The sequence below is a fragment of the Camelus bactrianus genome, chromosome 3 (genome assembly GCF_048773025.1).
Source record: "Camelus bactrianus isolate YW-2024 breed Bactrian camel chromosome 3, ASM4877302v1, whole genome shotgun sequence".
NCBI classification, from domain to species: Eukaryota; Metazoa; Chordata; class Mammalia; order Artiodactyla; family Camelidae; genus Camelus; species Camelus bactrianus.
Window position 1 is genome coordinate 65,899,621 of NC_133541.1, and position 21,991 is coordinate 65,921,611.

The window sequence follows — 21,991 nt, forward strand, 5'->3', positions numbered from 1 at the left end:
GCTGAACTAGAGCCTCGCTCCTCAAGGATTTAGAGAAATCTAATCAAAATGCTTTATTCCATTTACATCTGATTTTAGCTCATTGTAATCAATTCTAAAACTCAAGTCACTTCTAAATTGTGGTCTTTGGGGGGCTTTTACACAGTTGCAAGAATTTACAGGCTGCTTTACGAACAGCACCACTTAAGAAATCCTATCTTTTCATAGGCCAATTGCTTGCAAAAAGATTTTCTTCCATGTAATTCAAATAAATTTGGGGGAAAAAATGTGTATTTTGAATATCAACTCAAAGTGCCAGCACGTTCATAAGAACTGGGCACACAACCTATTTGCTGAAAAAGTGTAGCGCTAGAATCTTTTAAGTGTCGATAGTCTCTGACTTTGTAAAAGCAATTTGAGGCAACTTTGGAGGTATACAACCTTTTAAATCAATGAAATTCTATAGAGGCTTGCCTTTTTCCTCACTTAGACGATTGTGAAGGAAATGTTAAATGTACCTTTAAAATGTGTATAAATTAAATTGGAAGTAGTGTTCAGTAAACTTAGCAAGTGCTTTTGTCAGAGGAAAGCGTATATGAAGAAGGGAGGGCAAAGGGGCTTGGAAGTTTAGATTTACATAACTTTAGAGAATTCAAGAACACAAGGACAGGCCCATCAGTTACAGATCATTTTGCTTTAATACTTGTGTCTTTGGTTTTCATGGGTCCTTCTGTTTTTCTGTTGTGGGGAAAGTAATAAAAATTACATTGGGAACATTTCCAATTCTTCTGCTAGCACGAAAAAGAAAAAAATAGTAGCAAAACAACAACAGCAAAAGCTTCTATAAAAATCATGTGAAATTTGCTCTAGACCTGAAAGCTTAATTTTGTTGGTGTATTACTGGTGTCTCTTAAATTCTTTCAAATGGAAGTTTCTGTTGAAATGTAAAGTTACCTCCCATCTGCCCAGTACGTATTGTTCAGTAGTAGGAAGGCTATGACTGGCATTGACTGGCATTTGAACCACCAGTGATGCTGACATGTCTTTGTTTTCATATTGATATTTCTTCTTAAGCAATGCTCCCCTTTCAGTGCGTGACCATGAAGGCCACTTAAAATGTCCTTATTGTTTGAAATAACTTTTAGAAAAATCTGTATGTTGTTTAATAGCAGCTGGCTCTGTACACAGGAAGTACCTGGTGCGGTGTTCTCGGGAGCCTATTGTCTTCAGATCGTTGTGTTATATTCCTATCGCTTCTGCAAATTCGGTTCCTTCTCCGTTGCTTGTGCTTCCTTCATTTTTTTTTTTTAATCACTTGGCTACACAGAGCTGCCTCATGTCATTCTTTGCATACATCATCTCTTTTTTCTCTTTTCTCACATAATGGCCCAGCTTTTCTGAGAGTCGCTGTTGTCCCGAGTGTGATCCTTTACTAAAATGGGGACTGAATGAAGGTGGAGCTCAAATGATCTGGGAGCAAAGGAAAACCAGGCATTTGAAAAGGACCCAGAAAGGAACGAGTAATGAACCAGAGTGGCCTCAATGAATTGCCAAAGAGGGAATTCTCAGTTTTGACACAAAAGGAATGCATGGATACCAAGGAAAACCTAGGGGGAGAATCTCAGTAGGGAGCCTGCCTTGTAGGCTGGTCAGCAGGGAGGGTTGAAGCCAGTAGCCCTCGAGATATGAGCAGAAACAAACGTATTTTATAAGCAACAGTTAAAGATTCAAACACGCCGTTTTGGAACACAAGGTACTTTGAGGAGTTGACATCCCTTCATAATTCATGTTCATTGTTCCTCTAAGTAAAATATGTGCCTCCCTTTAGTTATTCTGTTAGGAATTGTACTTTAAAGGCAAGAGGACATTTTTGATAATGCACATCTTAAACTTTTCATTAAACTACCAAATTTAAATTCTACCTTTTTGTGCACTCTGACATTTTTGTCTGGCATTTTCATTAATTTTGCGACGTACATAAATGTAGCTGAAATGTTAACTGATCAATACTTTGTCTCTCTCATGTAGCACTAGCGCTCCATTCCCTAAGGACCACACAGCAGAACAGAAATTAAATGTGTAAAATATCAAATGTTAATGTTAAACACAGTGGCACTTACTGTATAACGACAGAAAAGGCTAAAACAATTCCAAATGGACAGATGGTACCACAAATTATCTACAATCCCATTTAAAGATTAAAGTTTGTCCTGTAAAATAATTCTTTGACGCACACTGAAGTGTGTCCTTTTACTGATAGCTCAGTTGTCCAATTATTTTTGTGCTCATTACAGTGAGAAATGACAGTACTGAACAGAAAGAGAGAACGTGCACTCTTTTTTTTTTTCCTGTGTTGCACCCACTGACATCCACAAGAACACAAATGTCTGGTCAAGAGCCTGATGAAAATTAGGCCCAATTTATGAGACATTTCTATGTCTACAATAGATGATTCCAAAAGACAAGCACTAGTGCCTTCCGCTCCGCAAATGCCTGAGTTTGCTCTTAGGCACACAATATTCACAGTAAAATTTAAAACCCTAACGCACAGCACACAACAACAAGGACACTCCCAGGAATGTGTTTGCTTATATTTTATCCATCACTGCCCAGGCCCATTTCCACTTCCAGCATCGCCAGCAGGCTTTGAACCTCCCACCAAGCACGGAGGTAGCATCAAAGAGGTCGGAGTGGCTCTCCACCAGCAGTTCTCACGCTCTCTTCTTTAACTGACATTAGGACAAAAATTTATTGCTTTCCCATTTTGATTTCGTTATTCTACATTTATTTTTGGAGAGTAAATTTGAAAAGAAAAAGCAAATGGAAGAGAAAAAAGACCCTTAAACATTATAAAGTTTACTGATCTGGGCCTACAACCAAGCGGCATAATGGTACAAATGCGTGTGCTCCACGAGGCAGCTGCATTTATGAAAAAGTGGGCCAAGTGGAACCAATATTACAATAAAAGACTCGAGACCCATCAACGAGGGATGATGGGAACAATATGTTTGTAACAATGGGGTATTGCTCATAGCTTCTCCTAATGTAAAGCAGTTCTTTTCAATAAACTGGCCTAAAAAGGTTCTGGTTATGCAGTAAGATCTTTGAAACCTTTCATTTTTAAATACATCATTTAATATCTACAAGATGAATAAAACTCCTACTACAGTTTGTTTTTCCTGAATTGTTATGATCTTAAGACTATAACGTACATATTTTAAAAGCTCTTTTAGAAAGGAAATAGTATCTGCTGTGTGGCTTTGGGCAAAGTACTCAACTTTTCTGTGCCTCAGCTTCTTTCTCCGTCTATTAGGAAAATAATAGTATCTCCCTCATCATATGGTTGCTGGGAATATTAAATTCATTAACGCATGCAAAGCACTTTTGTGCTTTAGTGCCTGAAAAACAGTTCTCTGGCACATACATTCTTAATAAATATTAGTTGTTGCTATGATGTAAGAATTTTTTGGTATCAGAATTTAATTTGAAGTTAAAACAGATGATTGAGAGGGGATTATGAAGTAGTTTGGAATTTAAATGGAAGATCTAGGAAAAATTACTACAAAGCATTAAGCCATGTGTATCATCACTTAATAACCAGCTTTATTAGAGCAAACCCTTACTTTTCTAGCATCACTGAAGAAAGTTTCTCCACATAAGAAAAAAATCTTCAGATTGACTGACTGGATCATTGGTTGTCTATTAATTTAGACCACCATTTATACTGGGAGCCCGCTTAAAGCTGGACACTGCAGGTCCAGACACTGGACCCAGGTGACAACGGCAGGGCCCCATTTTCATGGAACTCTTGGTTCAGGTCTAGATAAATGGAACTGGGTTTTATTATTCATTGTTTCAGTTGCATTCAGTGGAATATAACTGCATGCCTTTTTTCTTTTTTCCCCCAATGAAACAGTTAATATTACTGTTTATTCACAAAAGTACTGTTAACATGCATTTGCATTGTAGTTTTTGGCCTCTTTTTTCACCATCCACTTCTGGAGTCTCTTTTTCTACCTTTATTGTGCCCACCTCCCCCCATCACCCTTTTTTCTGAAAGCATCTTGTATTCAGCTTGTGTCTTGTAAGACCGAGTCTGTTAGAAACTGACCACCAGCTAAGACAGAGTTGACTACATTTCTTCCCCCAGTGAATTTTGACTCCCTTACAATGAAATCACTCAAGTATTATCATGTACATGTAGTTAAGTTTCTCACAGTTTCAGTGCCTGATTTTTTTCTCAATCAGAAGGAAATTGTGAAAAGGCCTGCCATCTTGAATGCATTGTACATGAATGACCTCTAGAAGCCAGATAAAGTTTATGAAGACTTACACACACACTGTAACGCTAAAGAGTTCAAAATGAATGTTCCTGAACAAATTATATAATTTTACAGGTTTCTCTGTTTTCAAATTTCACAAATAGTTGTGGGGAATGACTTTGGAAGGTATGAATCAAAGATGGCAGCATGACATTTTCAGTAGAATATTATTGCGTCTGCTCTAAGGCCTCTGAAACCTAGAAGTAATGGCTTAAAATACACACAGAAACTCAGTATCATTTTCTCCTCATTAAAATCCAAGTAACTTTAAGATGGTGAAAAATTATAGTAAAAGTTTGCTTAACCATACTCCAATGTATTAATTACATGAAGGAGCTACATAAAAGAATATCAGAAGAGGCAGATTTTCTTTTCTAAAACTTAATGATGATGACAATCGCTTTCTCTAAGGAAACAACATGTCTATGGGAAGCAGGCTGCCTAACTTTCTGGTAACTTACAACACAAAGGGACATACACACTCTTTGTTCCATGTCCTCAGACATTAATGAAAGTCCCATACACAGTCTGAGAGGAGGACAGAGCTCAAAGTACTAAACAGATGTGCATACACTCATTTGAATGGTAATACTAAAAACGTTGATTTGTTACTATAATTAAGGCTCTTTTCTGTAAGTCCCCATAATAAAGTCATATTCTGCTAAACTGGAAACTATACGGACACAAGAGGTACTCACATTCTAACAAATATGACAATAAAAAAAAAAAAGATTTCAAAAGCAGGACTCCACTTAAACTTCAAACTGAAATCCTGAATAAGCAAAAATAACGTGAGTACAGAAAATCCCAGCTGAAGCACAGAGGAAAGTATTCTTTCAGATTTTCTAGCTCTACAAGTTAGTCTCATCAGCAGTTTTTAAATAACCAAAGTAAAAGGCTACAAGATCAACACTGTCAGAGGACTATTTGGATCTAGCAAATTCTCACTCGTGCTTTTTTAAAAACTGGAAATCTCAGAAACAATAAAATGTGCCTTAAATAGATCACACGCACATTTGACTGATTCACCTTTTAAAGTATTACCAACTGGCATTCTACTACCAATGATTTTCATATTTTGAAAAAAAAATCTACAGAACAAATAAAATTAAAAAGAGGATGGTCAAGATTATTAATTTTTTTTAACACTAAGGACTTGGCTCTGCTACTGGGATGTAGAATTATGCAATATGTAAAATTCTACTTTTTAACTGTCACACAGAAAATTATACATTGGCTGAGATGTCTTGAATTCCGGAAATCTGAGGGGATATATTCTTGGACTCAGACCTTGAACAATCTATCAGCTCCTGCCCACGGTAAATCTGTCCAGGCAAGTTTCAAAATAGAAGTTTAAAATGGCCAGATTAACAGAACTGTTACTATAGCCACAGAAACATGCAGCTATGATTACCGAATTTAATGAAGAACCATGTGAGTAATACAGCATGAGCATACCACAAAAGCAGCGAGGCTCCTTGGGGGTGAATCCCAGTCAAAGCAACTATTAACGTAATATGCAGCATTTACAAGCACCATGACACAACGCTTCATTCTGATAAAGTTTCTTAGCAGCAGCTGTAAGGAAGATGAAAATATTGTTAGAATCTGAAACACTAAAACCTATCAGATATACTACAGAAGTCTTCAAGTTCAGTGTGATTTAAAATGGATTCAGAAACTTAATAAAGTTGTAAGAATATACCAAGCAATTTGGCTCATAAGTTAGGGGAAAAAAAGTATCTCTGGAGAAGGTGGAAAGAACTAAATTATAACAGCAGTTTATTAGTTAAATATATTTTGACAAATAATATTATCACGCAGGTTGGGCTACCTTTGTTCAAAAGAAAAAATAATCTCCAAGAGGTCAAAAACATTTTTTTCCTACTTATATACTATGAACCTTACATATATTTAAAGATTCTTAAATCTTGTGATTTATAAATTCTTTAAATGCTTTAATTTCAAGATATTTCAAAGGAAAATGGATAACTTGCGATGTTTTTCTCTAGGGCCTTAGAGAAAAATCTGTCAAGTATTCCTTTATTATAGAAAACCTTTTTTTTTCCACACCACTTCAGTAGGATTCTCCCTTTCTTACTATTGTAGTCCCATTCTCTCTCTTTTTCCCTCTTCACCTCCCACCCTCTCTCCTTCCCACAATAAATTTCACCTATATTTTCTTATTACTTTTTCATAATTTTGAAGTTAGGGAAAAATATATAGTAACCAAATACTTTATAAAATCTTTTACTAAAAAAGCTATATGACAAAGTATTATGTATAAAATAAGCTACAAAGACATACTATACAATATGGGTAAGATGGCCAATATTTTATGATAAATAGAGAATCACCTTTAAAAAATTGTGAATCACTATATTGTATACCTTGACTTATGTAAGACTGTACATGAACTATACTTCAATTAAAAACAAAGGCAGAAAATAAACTATAGATATGGAACAAGAAAAAAGAGGTCTGTGAGAATTGATTATAATTTAAATTTAAAATTTTAAACTAAGGCATGACTACAGATATTTAAAAAACCAGCCCATACACTAAATAAGGTTCAAAAATTTACCTAAAGCTATGTTAATAATTAGAGTGATATGTCTGCAGGTTAGTATTTTGCTACTTCCAAATACACCTCAGGGCTGATCAGCTATTTTAAAGAAGTAGCTATGTAAAGTTAACTGAGTCATATGGAAAAAATACACATATATGTATTACTTATACATATATATATAAGAGATGCATGTACACAGATACCAGTTTAAACAAGTTGTTAACATTTCTTTCAGGCAAAGTGAAGAGTCTCCTTATTTGTTTCCTTGGCCCCTGATCAATCACCTTCCTCTAAGAGCTACTTTTATTACTGTTATCTACAATTATGGAAAAATGTAATCTGTATTTCTATTCAGATAGATATTACATTTGTAACTCATGCACTGTCTTTAAACAACCAAAGCTAAAGATCCCACTGTTTATAGTGAATCGATTGAATTAAAAACAAAAGTATCTTTAGTTTTCTAAGAGCACAGGAAATTATTAAAGATTTCAACATACACAAATGAGTTCTGTTAACTTTACAGCCATAACAAGTACATTTTATTTTAGCTGTGTTAATTGGAAGTAAGCAGTTTTTTCAAGGGGTGGCTTAGGATTCTTTTCTTAACCAAAATCAATCTGTATTTAAAACTGCAAGTCTAATTACGAGTTATCAAGGCTAATTTAAAATTCCTTCATGACAGGAAAACCAGGGTTCCTGATTTTCTATTTTCTTAGCTAAAAATGCCAATAAAGGTTCACTTCTAAAAGATCATGGTCCAAATCTAATTAACAGGAAGGTTTTCCTTCAAAGATAGAGCCCCCTCTCTTGTGGATTAGAGGGAAGAGCTTTAGGCTGGGCTCGCCTTACACACACCTGCATCATACCTGTGGGTGGTCTGGACATATATTTGAACCTCAGCTTTTGGTGTTCTCATTTACACACCCCATGGCAATCGAATTGTATTTTATGTTCAAAATGATCATTCTTCTGCTAACACATGAATACATATCTATCCTCTGCAGCGCCTACAGTATCCCCTTCCCTTCCTGACCACCCCCCTCCACTTATTAGTTTGGTATTGTCCTTGTTTGATCTTTTAAGGAAAGAAGGGAAGAGAGAAAAAGAAAGAAGAAAAGAAAGAGCCGTTTTACATCAGTAGATGATCCAAAATTCCATATTCTTCCCCCCTCCACACCTCCAAAGTTTATTTGAATTAACTTAGATGTTTTACAGATACAATCAGGTCTTCCCAGAGGGATTAATCTTGCCTTGCTTTTTACCTGTTTAGAAAGTCTGTTTTCCTCTTCAATGTACTTCTGTTCTTTGGGTATTAATGTTCGTAAGCTGGCTTTCACCTACACATCAACATATGTGTCTGTTATGGATTAATAGATTACAAATGTTTACAAGTTTTTCACGCAATTCAATTTGCAATCATTTCTAAAGTTTCAAAGTCCCGGCTGCTGTGCTCATAAAATATAAATGTATACAGTGGCCCATGCGCGCGCCTCCGTTTCTGACGCCGGCAGGCAGCGGCCAGAGCACAGCCGCAGCGGCAGCCGCCGACTACAACACAAAGTGTGGGTGTGCCAGGCAGTGGCAGAAGCGTATTCTCCAGGATACATCAAGGTTTAGAGAAAATGAGGAATGACAGAAATTCTCTACAAATCAGGAACAAAAGCTTTCATGAAACTGAACTCTTTAGCAGTACAAAAAAGCCAAAGTTAAGACTTACAGCATTAAAAATCACATCTATTTCAAGATAGATGACCCCCTTTGTTGGCCCTGTCAGCTGCTTGTTTTTCAAGACGTAGGCTTTCTGTTCACCATTTTGAATCTGCGGGAAAAGGACATGACAGCCGTCTGTCTCGCAGTCTCCACTGAATACACTCCCTCGGTGACCTTTGACCCCCAGCTGCTGAAACTGACAGAGAACCCAAAACAACTGTGGCAATTCTGACAAGTACCTGTTCATTACCAGGATCAAGTCTGTCAGGAAAAATTAACTATCATGGGATTCAACATGGCCGTGAATTGAGTATGTTAAAATTTTTAGTGTTCTTATTACAGACCTTGGTTGAGAAATGACAGATATAGAGCTGAGGGTTTTTTTTTTTTTTCTTGAGCAAAAGCAACACAGAGCAGTGTGTCAGGTGAATAAAACTTACAGACAGCAACGGTATAGCAACTTTGCCCAGAAAGTCAGCACTTCGATCCCGATCTTCATCATAAACTGTCACTTCAAGAACTGAATGGATATCTTTAATGTTGCTGCATAATAAATAAATTTAAGAAAAAAAAGACTTCATCAGTGGGGAACAAGAACAAAAATGCTTTTGAAAATTTAGATAGCTTCAGCCGATATGGTATGTAACTGTGTGTATGTATACTATTTGCATACACATACATAAGGTAGCTTGGTAGCTGACAGAATTTCCCACAATGCACCTTAGTTGACTACAGTGACGGTTCCGTTAGCTGGAACTTTGAATACTACTGTAATTTTAAGTCATAACTTTTTAATAAAACACAATTTCCATTTGGATAGGTACAGACTAAGTTATTGTGAGAAAAAAACCCCATCAATAAGTGGCACTGATTTTTTCCTTCTTGTTATTATTACAATAATTCCTATCTTATTACTCCCACATAAAACACTACCAGGTTTAATAACAGCAAAGTCGTAGTCATATTTTAGCAAAGTCGTAGTCATATTTTAAATAATTTTTATTATAATAGGACAACCTTTTATCTACAGCTCTCCAAAACACTGACTTAATCCCATCAGGTTTATAGTAAAAATTAACCAACACAGGGTACAGAATGGAAAAAATGTAACATTGATAGAAATTAAGTAGTGTTCCATTATGTTCCAAAGACAACATATGTTAATAAACAACTGCAAGCTCTTCGTATTTTTGTTTCTGGAAAAATAAGCCCCGATTGTTGTCAGCATTTATTCTCTGATCAAGCTGTTTACCAAGAAAACATGAATTAAGAGAAAACAAAAAATTAATATATTCATTACTGAAAGACTGCAACCACATGTGAGAAGAGGCTTTATCAGAGTATAATCAATTAATGGCTTTGATAATAATCAAACCTATTCATTCAATTATGCATTCTAGAGAAAAACACTCTCACAACCTTAAGAGTGCGGGTTTCCTGACCAGGCTTTCATCTCTAATAAAAATGTTAAGTTCCTTAAAGATAACTTGGTCAGATAATTAAATCTGATTAGTTACTGGCTCTTAAGCAGAGACATAAGAAATTAATGAGGAATTTAGCAGTTTCTTATAGACAAAAAAAATAAATAAATAAAACTACATTAGAAAACTTTTAAGAAGTACTTCTGTTTGGAGAGTTTTCCTTTGTTTAGAGTTCATTTCTAAAGCCCAATTTAAAACCACCACTTAGGAAATACTATGGTATAGTTTTGGCAGTTATCACAGTGCATGATAGAAAAGATTCACAAACTTTTTAAAACAAAAAGAAAATTAACTCAAAGGGTGTTTTGGTAACTGGGACAGTACTTAATATGCTTATTGTGCTAAAATGCAACAAACCCAACCAAACTAAAACATCTGCTGAATTCGAGACCGGATTGTTTGCTGATTTGAGCAATAGAACAAATAGAGCTTTGTCCTCCTTGGTGTCAATGCAATTGGGGAGAATTTCAATAGAAAGTATAAAAGGAAGAAGCAGTATAGCAATTCAGTTAATGAGAGCAAAATCCTTAGTCAAATCATATAGAAAACTCACAGTTAAAAAAAAATCTGTGAAAACAAAGAAAAATGGCATACCCTTTCCCCAGGTTTCACTCTCAGGAAGGTAATGCAATTGTGCAATTCATTGCTGCTAGCAAAGGCAGGCCAGAGGCACTGAGTTGTTAATCAGTTAAGAATAAACACACAAAAATCTCAAAAATAAATATCATTTAGCACCATTTTTTAAATTAGCTCACGGTAATGACTACTTACAACGTGAAGACTTTGTTCCACTCGGGATTGAGATTTTTGTAGACGGTATGCGTTAGCAGTCTATCATTGTTCAGTTCAACCACACAAAACGGGTCACTTTTACCTACAAGAGATGTGGGGAACATTTTCAGTATAAATAGCACTCACAGTTCACAGTGTCGGGACTATGACCACATCTCTTTCCTAAAAAGTTTTATAGAAAACAAAAAGTAAAGTACAGTTTTTAAAATTAAAAAAAAAAAAGCCCATCAAAATAGTTAGATATAACTGGGTGATGTTAACAATTGTGACTCAGAGCAATACAGAACCTGAAAAAAGTAAAAGAGAGCAAATTATAGAGCTGGGATTTTAATTTGCAATTTTTTTAAACAAACATAATACTATAACTGCCAATTATGAGGGGAAATGTGATACGTGTCCATTCCTTCCTAAATCAGTCTTTATTTAATTCAATGATCATTTGAAAGGTTCAGCTCCTTTACTTTAATGCATGTATGTCCCAAATCATCTGACTCACTAATAACTTGTAACGAATTTCTCAACAAGTTTATTTGGGGAAAACTGCTATATAGCAGAATTACAACATTTTAATGTGACTTTAGATTCTCTTCTGAAATATCTGTGGCATCACAAGAAGGTAAATTAGACCCTCTGAGGCAGAAAACGTCCTGCCATTCGAAAACAACCTCAACGACCAGCCTGCATATTAAAGAGCACTATTTTTTTCTGTCCACTAGGAGTGAAGGATTTGGAAGTTATCATATGTTTACAGCGACACTGCTCAGCCACAGTCAAATCTCATCCATTCGGTAATTATATTTTGTGATGTCCTCAACATTTTTGTAATGTCATGTCCTGTATTATAAGAACGCATAAAGTCAGAGGCTCTATGGGGGCAGCATTAATGATATTAGTGCAGCATGTAATTTGTTTGATACCTTATACAAATGACAATGAAATCAATATTTAGACAAAGCTGTCCAGAGGTCATATCTTTTAAACTACAATATTGATTTAGACTACATAAGAGGTTAATGTGCATATTATTAACTTTAACGATAAAGAATAATTGTTTTAAATGCATTGTGAATTGTAGTCACAGTAGTTTACACTTCTGTGAAAGCTTAAATATCATTGAAGATTTTTCAATTAAATTTTAATAGGAAAGAATTCATTAGCTATCAGTGACAGATAAGCAATGTATTCCCACACAGCAGTGTATTTACCTTCCATATTGTAATTTTTAAAATGAGCTGTACAAACTTTGACTCACCTTTAATTTATTAATTTTACATTAAAAAAGAGATTTAATATGTGTGTGTTAGTTCAGTGGCCTCATAGAGCCCAGGATAATTGCATAATTTAACATTTATGGTCGTTTTTTCAATTTTTGGCCTTGGGAATAAATTTCAATACAGAACAGAGAACAGAGTCTTTAAGGTCTGGTGAAAATTTCACCTCTGGTTTAGGAGCTGTATTTTTCCCCACCTCTTGCCCTACCTGCTACTACCCTCATTTACAACTCTCATGTGCCATGAAAGATTGTATTAAAAAAAATTTTGCTCACTAAAACACATTGTAGTAGGTTTTATTTGTCACATCAACAACTTTATTTTCTCCCACAGAATTCAGGTGCAAGCATGAAAAGTAGATTCAGTTTTCAAAACCTTAGTTGTTCTTAAGGCTCATATTAAATGTCTTCTTTCTACCTAGCTTTGTGTGGGGTACTAGGTATGAACCAAAGAACAGAGGACATACATTACAACCTCAAATAGTTCACAAAAGGGTTGAAGAGATAAAATACATCTACCTATAATAAGCAGAGAGAATATTTAAGCCATATTTACGATAGAATCCATGTCAAAAGAGTAACCAAATCATTTCACTTTACATAGACCTTTAGATGAGATGATAAGCTTTGGAAACACTTAAAAGGCAAGTGTAACTCTCACAGTCTTCCTTAGACATTCTTTAAATTTTTCTTATATATGTGTACATTCATGTTAATCTTAATTTAGTAAAAAGAAAAAAACTACAAAAGACAGCACGTTTTGATATTTTTGTTCCCTCATTTTCACTTGCTTTACTTCAATTGTTATTCTATTTCAACTGACTTGGTTTTACTTGCCCTCAAATGACCAACAATGCGTAACAGATTCAGTCAAAAATGTACCACCTCTCCAAATAGCAAAACACAAGAATACACTCCAGAGTCCGAAATCTATGGTGAAAAAATTTACTTTAAACTTCTACAAACAGAGGATGAAAACCTTTACTTGATTTTTTCCCCACAGGAACTGCATGCAATTGTGTAAGAGGTTTCCAATACCTTCAACCAGCCCCATGGAAAATCTCCCAAATCATCACCTTCTTTGTTACTATATCTTTATTTGCCAACAAAAGAGGTTCTGGAGGCTGAAGGATCGAAAGAAACAAAATCTGTGCCTAATGTTTAACACTTTTCATATTTGTTAAGAAACTAATACATTTATCAAACCCTATGTCCATGAGGTAGCGGCAATCCGTATTTTCTTGCTATTCAGTTGATTATTTCTCAAGGCCATTCCTAGGGAAAACGAGTATCAACCATCTATCACCACACTGCTTACTCTCTCAGTCACTCTTTTCTATTAGAACAAAGATATTAAAGAACTAGAGATATTTCCACACCAGAAACAGTGTAGGGCCTTCTAAAGTCACTTCTCAATCATTTTGCTATTCAAAATTTCAGTGGCATAGCCATCATTGGCAAAAATACTCTATCAGCACCTATCTTACAACTTGAAACAGATAAGCAATATAACTTTCAAGAGACCATGTTAGACACTGTGCAGAATATAATGGTGCTTACATTAAAAAAAAAAAAAAAGCCTTTTGCCTAAGATAGACCAAACGGTCATTTAACATAGTTTTAATTCATATTGATTTCTCCCAATCAGAAATCTATTATTCTTAATGAGGTCTTGCTCCACCCCTATGGTCCATGCTCCCTTTAATTAAATAATATTTAAATGTAAGCCAGCAGACAAGACATTTTCCAATATCTGTGCCATATCTTAGTATTTAGTAGGCTATGCCCATTGGAAGAGCTGGGTAATGTCTTGTCTATAGATTCATTCATTCAACAAACATTCATTGCTTACTATGTACCAGGCATGTTCTATGTGTTGAGGAGACAGATGCACATAAAACAATTAAAAACAAAAAACCTGACTCATGGAGTTCACACTGAGGAAGAAGAAAGACAATGAATAAGAATATTTTACAGATTTTAGAAGGTGAGAAGCACTACAGAGAAAAAGTAAGTTGGGAAGGTCAGTGAGGAGATGAGGAGAGCTGGTACGTCCATGCGATTTTTAAAAGGGCTGTTGGAGAAGGTCTCAGTGAGAAAGCAACATACGGGCAAAGAAATGAAAGAGGCAAGGAAGTGACCTCTGGTCAGAGAAGTGATGGTGCCTGGTGTTTCTAGGAATATTCAGAAAGCTAGAGGCTCTGGAGGAATGGACTGGGGGTGGGGGAGACAGTATTAGATGACATAGTCAGAGAGGTCCAAGGAGGGTGGCAGATCACTGTAGGGTTTAGCTTTCACTCTGAGTGGAGAAGTTTTTGGAGGGTTTGGGTTGAAGCACGACAGAATCTGATGGCTGCCAACTGGAGAATAAGGTAGCGAGAGGGCAATGGAGGAGACAGGAGAAGACTTAGGAGGGCATTACAATAATGGGTGATGTAACGTGGTTGGATTCTGAATCTATTTTGAAGGTAGACAGAACTAACAGAATTTGCAGATGTCAATATCAAACAGTATATTATGCCTGATATTATTGCTTGCAGACAGAAAACAATTAATTGAGTTTAGTCAAGTCAGTCTTTTTTTGCAAGGTCAAGAAGCATTCAACAAAGTTCTCTGAATAGATATCTTTAGAATCTCGCCAAGGGGAAAATTTAGGTAAGAAAGGGTAATTTTATTTTTCACTTCTATTCATCTTTTCCTTCTAAAAAGTTATGTTTTTACAGTTATCAGTAATGGATGCCAACATTAGGTCTTTATACCCTATGCTATTTTTGACTAATTTAGAAAGTATCCTTCTGCCACTGCATGATTCAAGGGCAATTAAAAATTAACAGCAATTTCAACTAAAATAATAGTAAACATACAATATCAAATACTATAAACTTACTACTAGAAAGCACACACAGTAGTTTTATTTTTTTTTAAGTGGCTACACATAGTTAATGTGCTTATCTGGTTTGCTAAATGATGCTTTAAATGACTGGCTTTTCAGTTCCTAAATTCTGTAGCCTTGATTATGTGCCAGTTAAACAAACGAAAACAATCACAGAAATACCAGTGATGGACCTAACCATTAATTACCTTCTTAATTATTCCTTCTTTTCATCCTTTCATCATTCCAGTTAGATCCTATGATATGCTGCTCTGCTTGCTGAGAGTGTCTGAGGAGTGGGGTTGACTACAGGATGCAGTGTTGATGTCTAAAATGCACTGCATTCTGCAAAGCACTAGAGAGTGAGGCAAAGCCATCGCCTGTAATCATTTTATTTGATGCTGTAGGGTTAGAAGTGCAAGGAATGAAGGCAGCATCTAAAGAAGTGCATTTTGTTTCTGATCATTTTTGGCTATTTAAAGAACCTAAATGTATGGGAACAAAGATGATATAATCTCTCGTTTCCCTCTTACTCATTCTTGTCAAGACTAAAGCAGACCTATGGTTACCAACTGGCTTTTCCTTAACTTTCATCATTTTGGATAAAAATGCCTATCCCTCTTCTTTCCAGTGCAGGAAACTAGAAATTTTGATTTGGATGCAAAGTAGAAACTGCAGCAGTGCTGGATGAGGACAGTGGGGTGGGGGAGTGGGGAGGTGGCAGTGAGGTTGATAGCGTCAACCACCACGACAGCTGGAAGAGACTCTTAGCCTTACTTGAGAATGTGGCAATTTTCCATGTTGACAGTTTCAAGAGAGAAAGAGGAATACCTTTTGAAACATTCATTACTTGAGTGTCTGCTTGTCTCACTTCAGAAATGTAAGTATGATTAAGACATAGTCCAGCTCACAAGGCACACACAATTTAGTGGGCATAACAGACATGCAAATACACAATTACAATGAGGGTTGTGAGCGCTGTAATAAACATAAGTAAATGGTACAATGGGGGCACTGAGAAGGAAGCATATCATTCTCAACCTCTAGCAATAGGAAGGGGAAAAGCAAGTGAAGATTTTTTCCCAGTGGGGATGACCTTAGTCATTTATGGTAGTTACACGTCTCCATCACCAGCAATTTTAGAAGTGAAGGCCAATTACATAAAAAGAAGATTGTAACAATTTATGGTAAAGAATATTTAGCTTAAACCCATTTGTTTATCCTTTTAATAGGGTTTCTATAACACAAATCCTAGATCTGTTAAATAATGACTGTAAAATAGATCCTTAAAAATATGTTAAGGCTGATGCATTTATCCATAATCTAGTCAAATACTAAGGGCTATCTTTTTTCTATGGATTTTTATAGGGAAAGAAAATCTCCCAAGGGAATTAAAATTAGAAAGAGACTCTCTCACCTTAACTCATAAAAATAAACCTATAACAGATTTTAAAGCATCTACTCTATTACCTCAGCTCTTCTTATGGTGAAAAGACATTCCTCTAACCGTAACAACAAACGTCAGAAATGTCTCCAATGGGCATCTCCTCTGGCAATCTTCAAAAGCGCACTGAGGATTAAACAAGATGCACTGACTGGCTAATTCTCTCTCACTCTTAGCCTTTGCTCTTTGAGGTCACAACACTGACACGTTTACAAAGAACTGTGGGAAAGCCAGCACCCTCCCCCCCAGCCCCCGCTTGCTGGCTACCTGTTTTGTGGGCAAGCGGATGACTTCAGTTTGTGCAAGCTACTGGTCTGAGCATTAAAGTCACTCAAAAGATACTGAATGATATTCTTGCTCCCAGAATAGAAAGTTAATCCCGATCCATCAGTGGTGGGCTTTGTCCAAGGTCATTTTGCTGCTGACAAGTAGCACAGTTTGCTGGGTGTGATGTGTTATAAAAATGTGTGCATGTGTGTGGGGACCCAGTAACTACCTCTTTGTTGCCATGTCTCTGAAAACATAGAGGCTTTCAATAGTACTGAAAGCAATTCATACCCACAGGGGCCTTTTATTTGGGGCCTACCTTGCACAAATTAAGCTCTTTGGTTTAATTTCTTCAGTTGCCACAGTTTGAAATGGTTATACTTTAATCTTTCTAAAAAAAATTATAATCAAGATTTCCATCGTTCTATAAACTGGAATTCCAGTCATAGCACAGAACGGTGTTACAGTTGAGGGGATTCCATCGGGTCCACCAAAACAGAAAACAACCTTTGTTGGAGACATCTCCCAACCCTCCCCTTACCACTAAAGATGGGGCTTTGACCTTATCCTTTTTCACCCACTGACCTCAACATATTTTCAACATTTGATTGGTTTAATTACATAAACTTGACACTCTTCATTGGGTTCCCACTGGGTCTGGCTCAGGGACTGAGTAATAATAACAGGGCTTCTCTTTTCTCACTAAGTCATGAAGCAGGTTTCATTGTGGCAGCAAAATTGATCCTCTAGCGTTGTGGCTCTCAGCCCACTAGGTTTAGTACACCTTTCCTCATGTTGAAGATTTTGTAATGCCCTCCTTCCTGTTTTGAAATGCAACAGAACCCATACACAAATGACTTCAAAATTTAATATAATGCTTTAATGCTATTATAGAGAGGCCTAAATAGAAAGTTGTGTACAATAAAAACATAGGTTGATGTATTCAAGTAATATTTATTGAGTATCTACTATGTGCTATGCCATACAAAGAAAAAAAAAAGAAGAAAGGTCTCTGCTCTCCTGGAGTTTGCTTGCAGCGGGGAGGAAGGGAAATGAGAATAAATATTGAACATAATAAGTAGATTACATTGCATGTTAGAGAGTGATAGATGTTAACAGAAAACAGAAAAAAATAGAGCAGGGTAAGGCATTTGAAGAATGTTGGGTAGGGGTACAGTATATACATTTAATTAGGATCATGAGCGAAGACCTCATTGAGAAGGAGGTTGGAGCCAAGAATTGAACGAGATAAAGGAATAGTCAAGTGGCTACCTGGAGAAGAGTGTTCCAGGAAGAGGAAACAACTACAGCAAAAGCCTGATGGGCTCAGGGACCCTGATAGGGGGACACAGTAAGCAATGGGAAGAACAGAACAGGTCAGGGAAGCTACAGAGAACTGGGTCATGAAGTGTCTTGGAGATATACCTAAGGTCTTTGGCATTTACTGTGTAAAGCGACAGCCATTTATAAGACTTGAGTAAATAATATGTATTTCAGGATGTAATCTAGACTCAGATAATCATAAAACAGATTTTAAACCTATATCGATGTCTGTATTTAGTCACGCAGGACATGGAATAATTTTCACTATTTAAGATTGTCTAATGCTTTTTAAAACATTTAGCATCCCAGCCTTCAACCTCCAACACAAGTAGTGCTCCCCAACCACAATAGCAACTTAATTCCTCCACAGATTTCTAAAGCACCCAAGGGGGCAATACTGCCCTCTCCCAACTGAGAATCATTTCCCGACAGCAACAGTTCTTAAACATTTTGGCTTTAGGAACTCTTAAAAATTACTGAGGATCACAAAGAGCTTTTTTTATGTGTGGGTTATATCTATCAAAGTTTACCATTTTAGAAATTAAAAATGAGAGCATGTAAAGATATACTGTGCCCTTGGGTTGGAAGAATTAATACTGTTAAAATGACCATACTACAGACTCCATGCAATCCTTATCAAAGTATCAAAGACATTTCTCACAGAACTAGAGCAAATTTTAAAATTTGAATGGAAACACAAAAGACCCTGAATAGCCAAAACACTCTTGAGAAAGAAGAACAGGGCTGGAGGAATCACACTCTCTGACTTCAGACTATACTACAAAGCTACAGTAACCAAAAAAGTATGGTATTGGCACAAAAACACATAGATCATTGGAACAGAGAGCCCAGAAAGAGATCCACATACTTATGGTCAATTAATCTATGACAAAGGAGACAAGAATACACAATGGAGAAAAGACAATCTCTTCAATAAGTGGTGCCTGGAAAACCGGGCAGCTACATGTAAAAGAATGAAATTAGAACATTCTCTAACACCATATACAAAAATAAACTCAAAATGAACTGAAGACTGAAAACCATAAAACTCCTCAGGGAATACACAGGTAAAACACTCTCTGGCATAAATCATAGCAAATTTTTGGATCTGTCTTCTAAAGCAAAGGAAATAAAAGCAAAAACAAACAAATGGCACCTAATTAAACTTAAAAGCTTTTGTACAGCAAAGGAAACCATCAACAAAACAAAAAGACAACCTGCTCAATGGAAGAAAATATTTGCAAATAATATGACCAATAAGGGGTTAATATCTAAAATATATAAACAGCTCATATAACTCAACATCAAAAAAAAAAAACCCTGATTAAAAATGGGCAAAAGACCTGAATAGACATTTTTCTAAAGAGGAAATGCAGACGGCCAACAGGTACATGAAAAGATGCTCAGCATCGCTAATCATCAGAGAAATGCAAATCAAAACCACGATGAAGTATCACCTCACACCTGTCAGAATGGCTACCATCAAAAAGAACACAAATAAAAATGTTGGCAAGGATGTAGAGAAAAGGGAACCCTTGTATACCATTGGTGGGAATATAAATCGGTGCAGCCACTGTGGAAACCGCTATGGAGGTTTCTCAAAAAACTAAAAAGTAGAACTACCATATCACCCAGCAATTCTACTCTGGGGTATATATCCGAAAAAAACAAAAACACCAATTGGAAAAGCACTCAATGTTCATAGCAGCGTTATCTACAATTGCCAAGATATGGAAGCAACCTAAGTGTCCATCAGCAGATGAATGGATAAAGAAGATGTGGTATATACACACAATGGAATACTATTCAGTCACAAAAGAAGGACATTTTGCCGTTTGCAACAACACAGAAGGACTTGGAGGGTATTATACTAAGTAAAGTAAGTTAGAGAAAGACAAATAGTGTATGATATCACTTATATGTGGAATCTAAACAATACAACAAACTAGTGAATGTAATAAAAAAAGAAACAGACTCACAGATATAGAGAACAAATTAGTGGTTACCAATGGGGAGAGGGAAGGGGGAAGTGGCAATAACAGGGGAGGGGTAGTTAAGAGGTACAAACTATTATGTATAAAATAAGCTACAAGGATGTATTGTGCAACATGGGGAATATAACCAATATTTTATAATAACTATAAATGGAGTATAACCTTTAAAAATTGTGTATCACTATATTGCACACCTGTAACTTACATAATATTGTACATCAGCTATATTTCAATTAAAAAATTTAAAGCATGTAAAACTATTATTCATTCAGCAATAACAATAAATTCATGACACGTTAACAACAGAGTGATCAAATATTACATAGACTTTGAAAAACTCCATTGCATACTCATGAGAGAATGACAGTGAAAAAAGCAAATAACATCTTAGTATTACTATGAAAATAGTTTTGACTTCACAGCTCCCTAAATGGGTCTTGGGGATCCCGAGAGATTCCTGGGCCACACTTTGAGAACTATAAGAGCAATGGAAATAAAGTTTAATGTATTTATTAGTTTATTTCCCTTGGGATCTAGAACTAGCTGCAAAATAATATGTATAGTATTATGTGTAACTAGATGCATTCTTGAGTCCTAGAAGTAAACTGTCTTGGTATATGCTGGGAAGCTTAAAATCTATGACAGAAGAAATAAAACAAGACATAAGAAACCGAGAAAGAAATGGCAGGTTACAGGAATTATTGAGAAGAGGCAACAGAGAAGTTACGTCTCAGCCTTTAAGAGTTTAGACAAATTATGGTAAATTTAAAGATTTTATTTTCAATTAATATTTATTAAGAAACTACATGCAAGTGACTTGTTACAAGATTAGAAATGCAGAAGTTGTTTGGTCTAAAATAAGCACATAAATGTATCATAAGCTCCTTTGTTTTTATAAGCCCTTGTAGATACTCTAGTACCTACAGTAAATATAGATTCAATTAGATTCCCCACAGAAAAGCATGAGGTTTCAGATAATCTTTCCTACCAGTACATCAATTAGCTGGAGAGAACTTCTGAATGGGATAAAAATCTTTTAGACTTAAAAAATTAAAAACTGTATTAGGTGATTAAACCTTTTATATTTTTAGGCAATAAAACTGAAAATTGCCATCTGTCAAGCATTTGCCTTTAGAATGATATATTTGCCTTTTTAGTTCTCTTCTACATAATATCTACTCATCAGGTGTGTGTTATTCATCTTGGCACCTACTGCAGGATCTCAGATCCTGAGGGCTGGGAGAGAAGCCTTGGAGGCCAAGTTCAAGAGCTCTTTTTGGACTTGAACAGCTCTGCAACCAGGCCGTTATACAGCTCCAGTGACGGGGCAGTCACTCCCTCCACAGGAATAATGTGACCTATTTTTTTAGCAATTATACTTTTTTGGGTAAATGCTTCTTTACATTTTATGGGCTCTGTAGCTTGTACCTTTTCTGTGATTTGCCCTCTGTAGTAATTTTTTCAAGTTTCAGTGAAATAATGTGTGAAGGAGGGGCACAGCCTCAGTCACTGAGAGTATCTGATTTGCATTCGGTGCCTGCCCTCCTGCCCTGGATAGTGTGGCTGGCTTGCTGAGCATCTATCCTAACTACTTCTAGTGTCTCTTTCTGAACTAGAGAGGTCACAAAGGCCAAAGTGACATCCCCTGACTCCCTTGCAGCCTGGGTTGCAGATGTGATTTACGTTGCACCAGTCAGAGGTACTTGCTAAGATCTGACATTAGAACTCAATTTTCTGAGAGCAGGGGAGTTGGCTTTGCTGCTGCACACAGCAAGCAGGCGTAGTGTGAGCAGCGGCCAGTGTCTTCTCAACAGGCTAATGTGGCAGGAGCAGCAACGCCTTGCTTCTTTCATGTAGCTTTAGAACTAACCTCTGGAAATTGAGCTTAGAGCTTGTTTTCTTGGGCCCTTCCTGCCTCCAAAGATTTTGTGATCCATTGAAAACTCTGTAATAAATCCCCTTCTG

At 36.2% G+C, this 21,991-nt stretch overlaps 1 protein-coding gene across 16 annotated transcripts in view; it reads right to left on the reverse strand.

Annotated features, from left to right (window-relative positions):
- The window catches only part of MCTP1 (multiple C2 and transmembrane domain containing 1), a 483,190-nt gene that overhangs the window by 148,039 nt on the left and 313,160 nt on the right, over positions 1–21,991 (reverse strand). For 14 of the 16 annotated variants that reach the window (XM_074360364.1, XM_074360366.1, XM_074360368.1 and 11 more), the window contains 5 exons: positions 10,836–10,938; positions 9,024–9,126; positions 8,591–8,692; positions 8,136–8,210; positions 5,760–5,879 (listed from right to left, as the gene is read on the reverse strand). In XM_074360364.1, the coding sequence (XP_074216465.1) occupies positions 5,760–5,879; positions 8,136–8,210; positions 8,591–8,692; positions 9,024–9,126; positions 10,836–10,938 (503 nt within the window). The remainder of the gene's footprint in view (positions 1–5,759; positions 5,880–8,135; positions 8,211–8,590; positions 8,693–9,023; positions 9,127–10,835; positions 10,939–21,991) is intronic. The other 2 variants (XM_074360363.1, XM_074360367.1) reach the window with 1 other exon arrangement.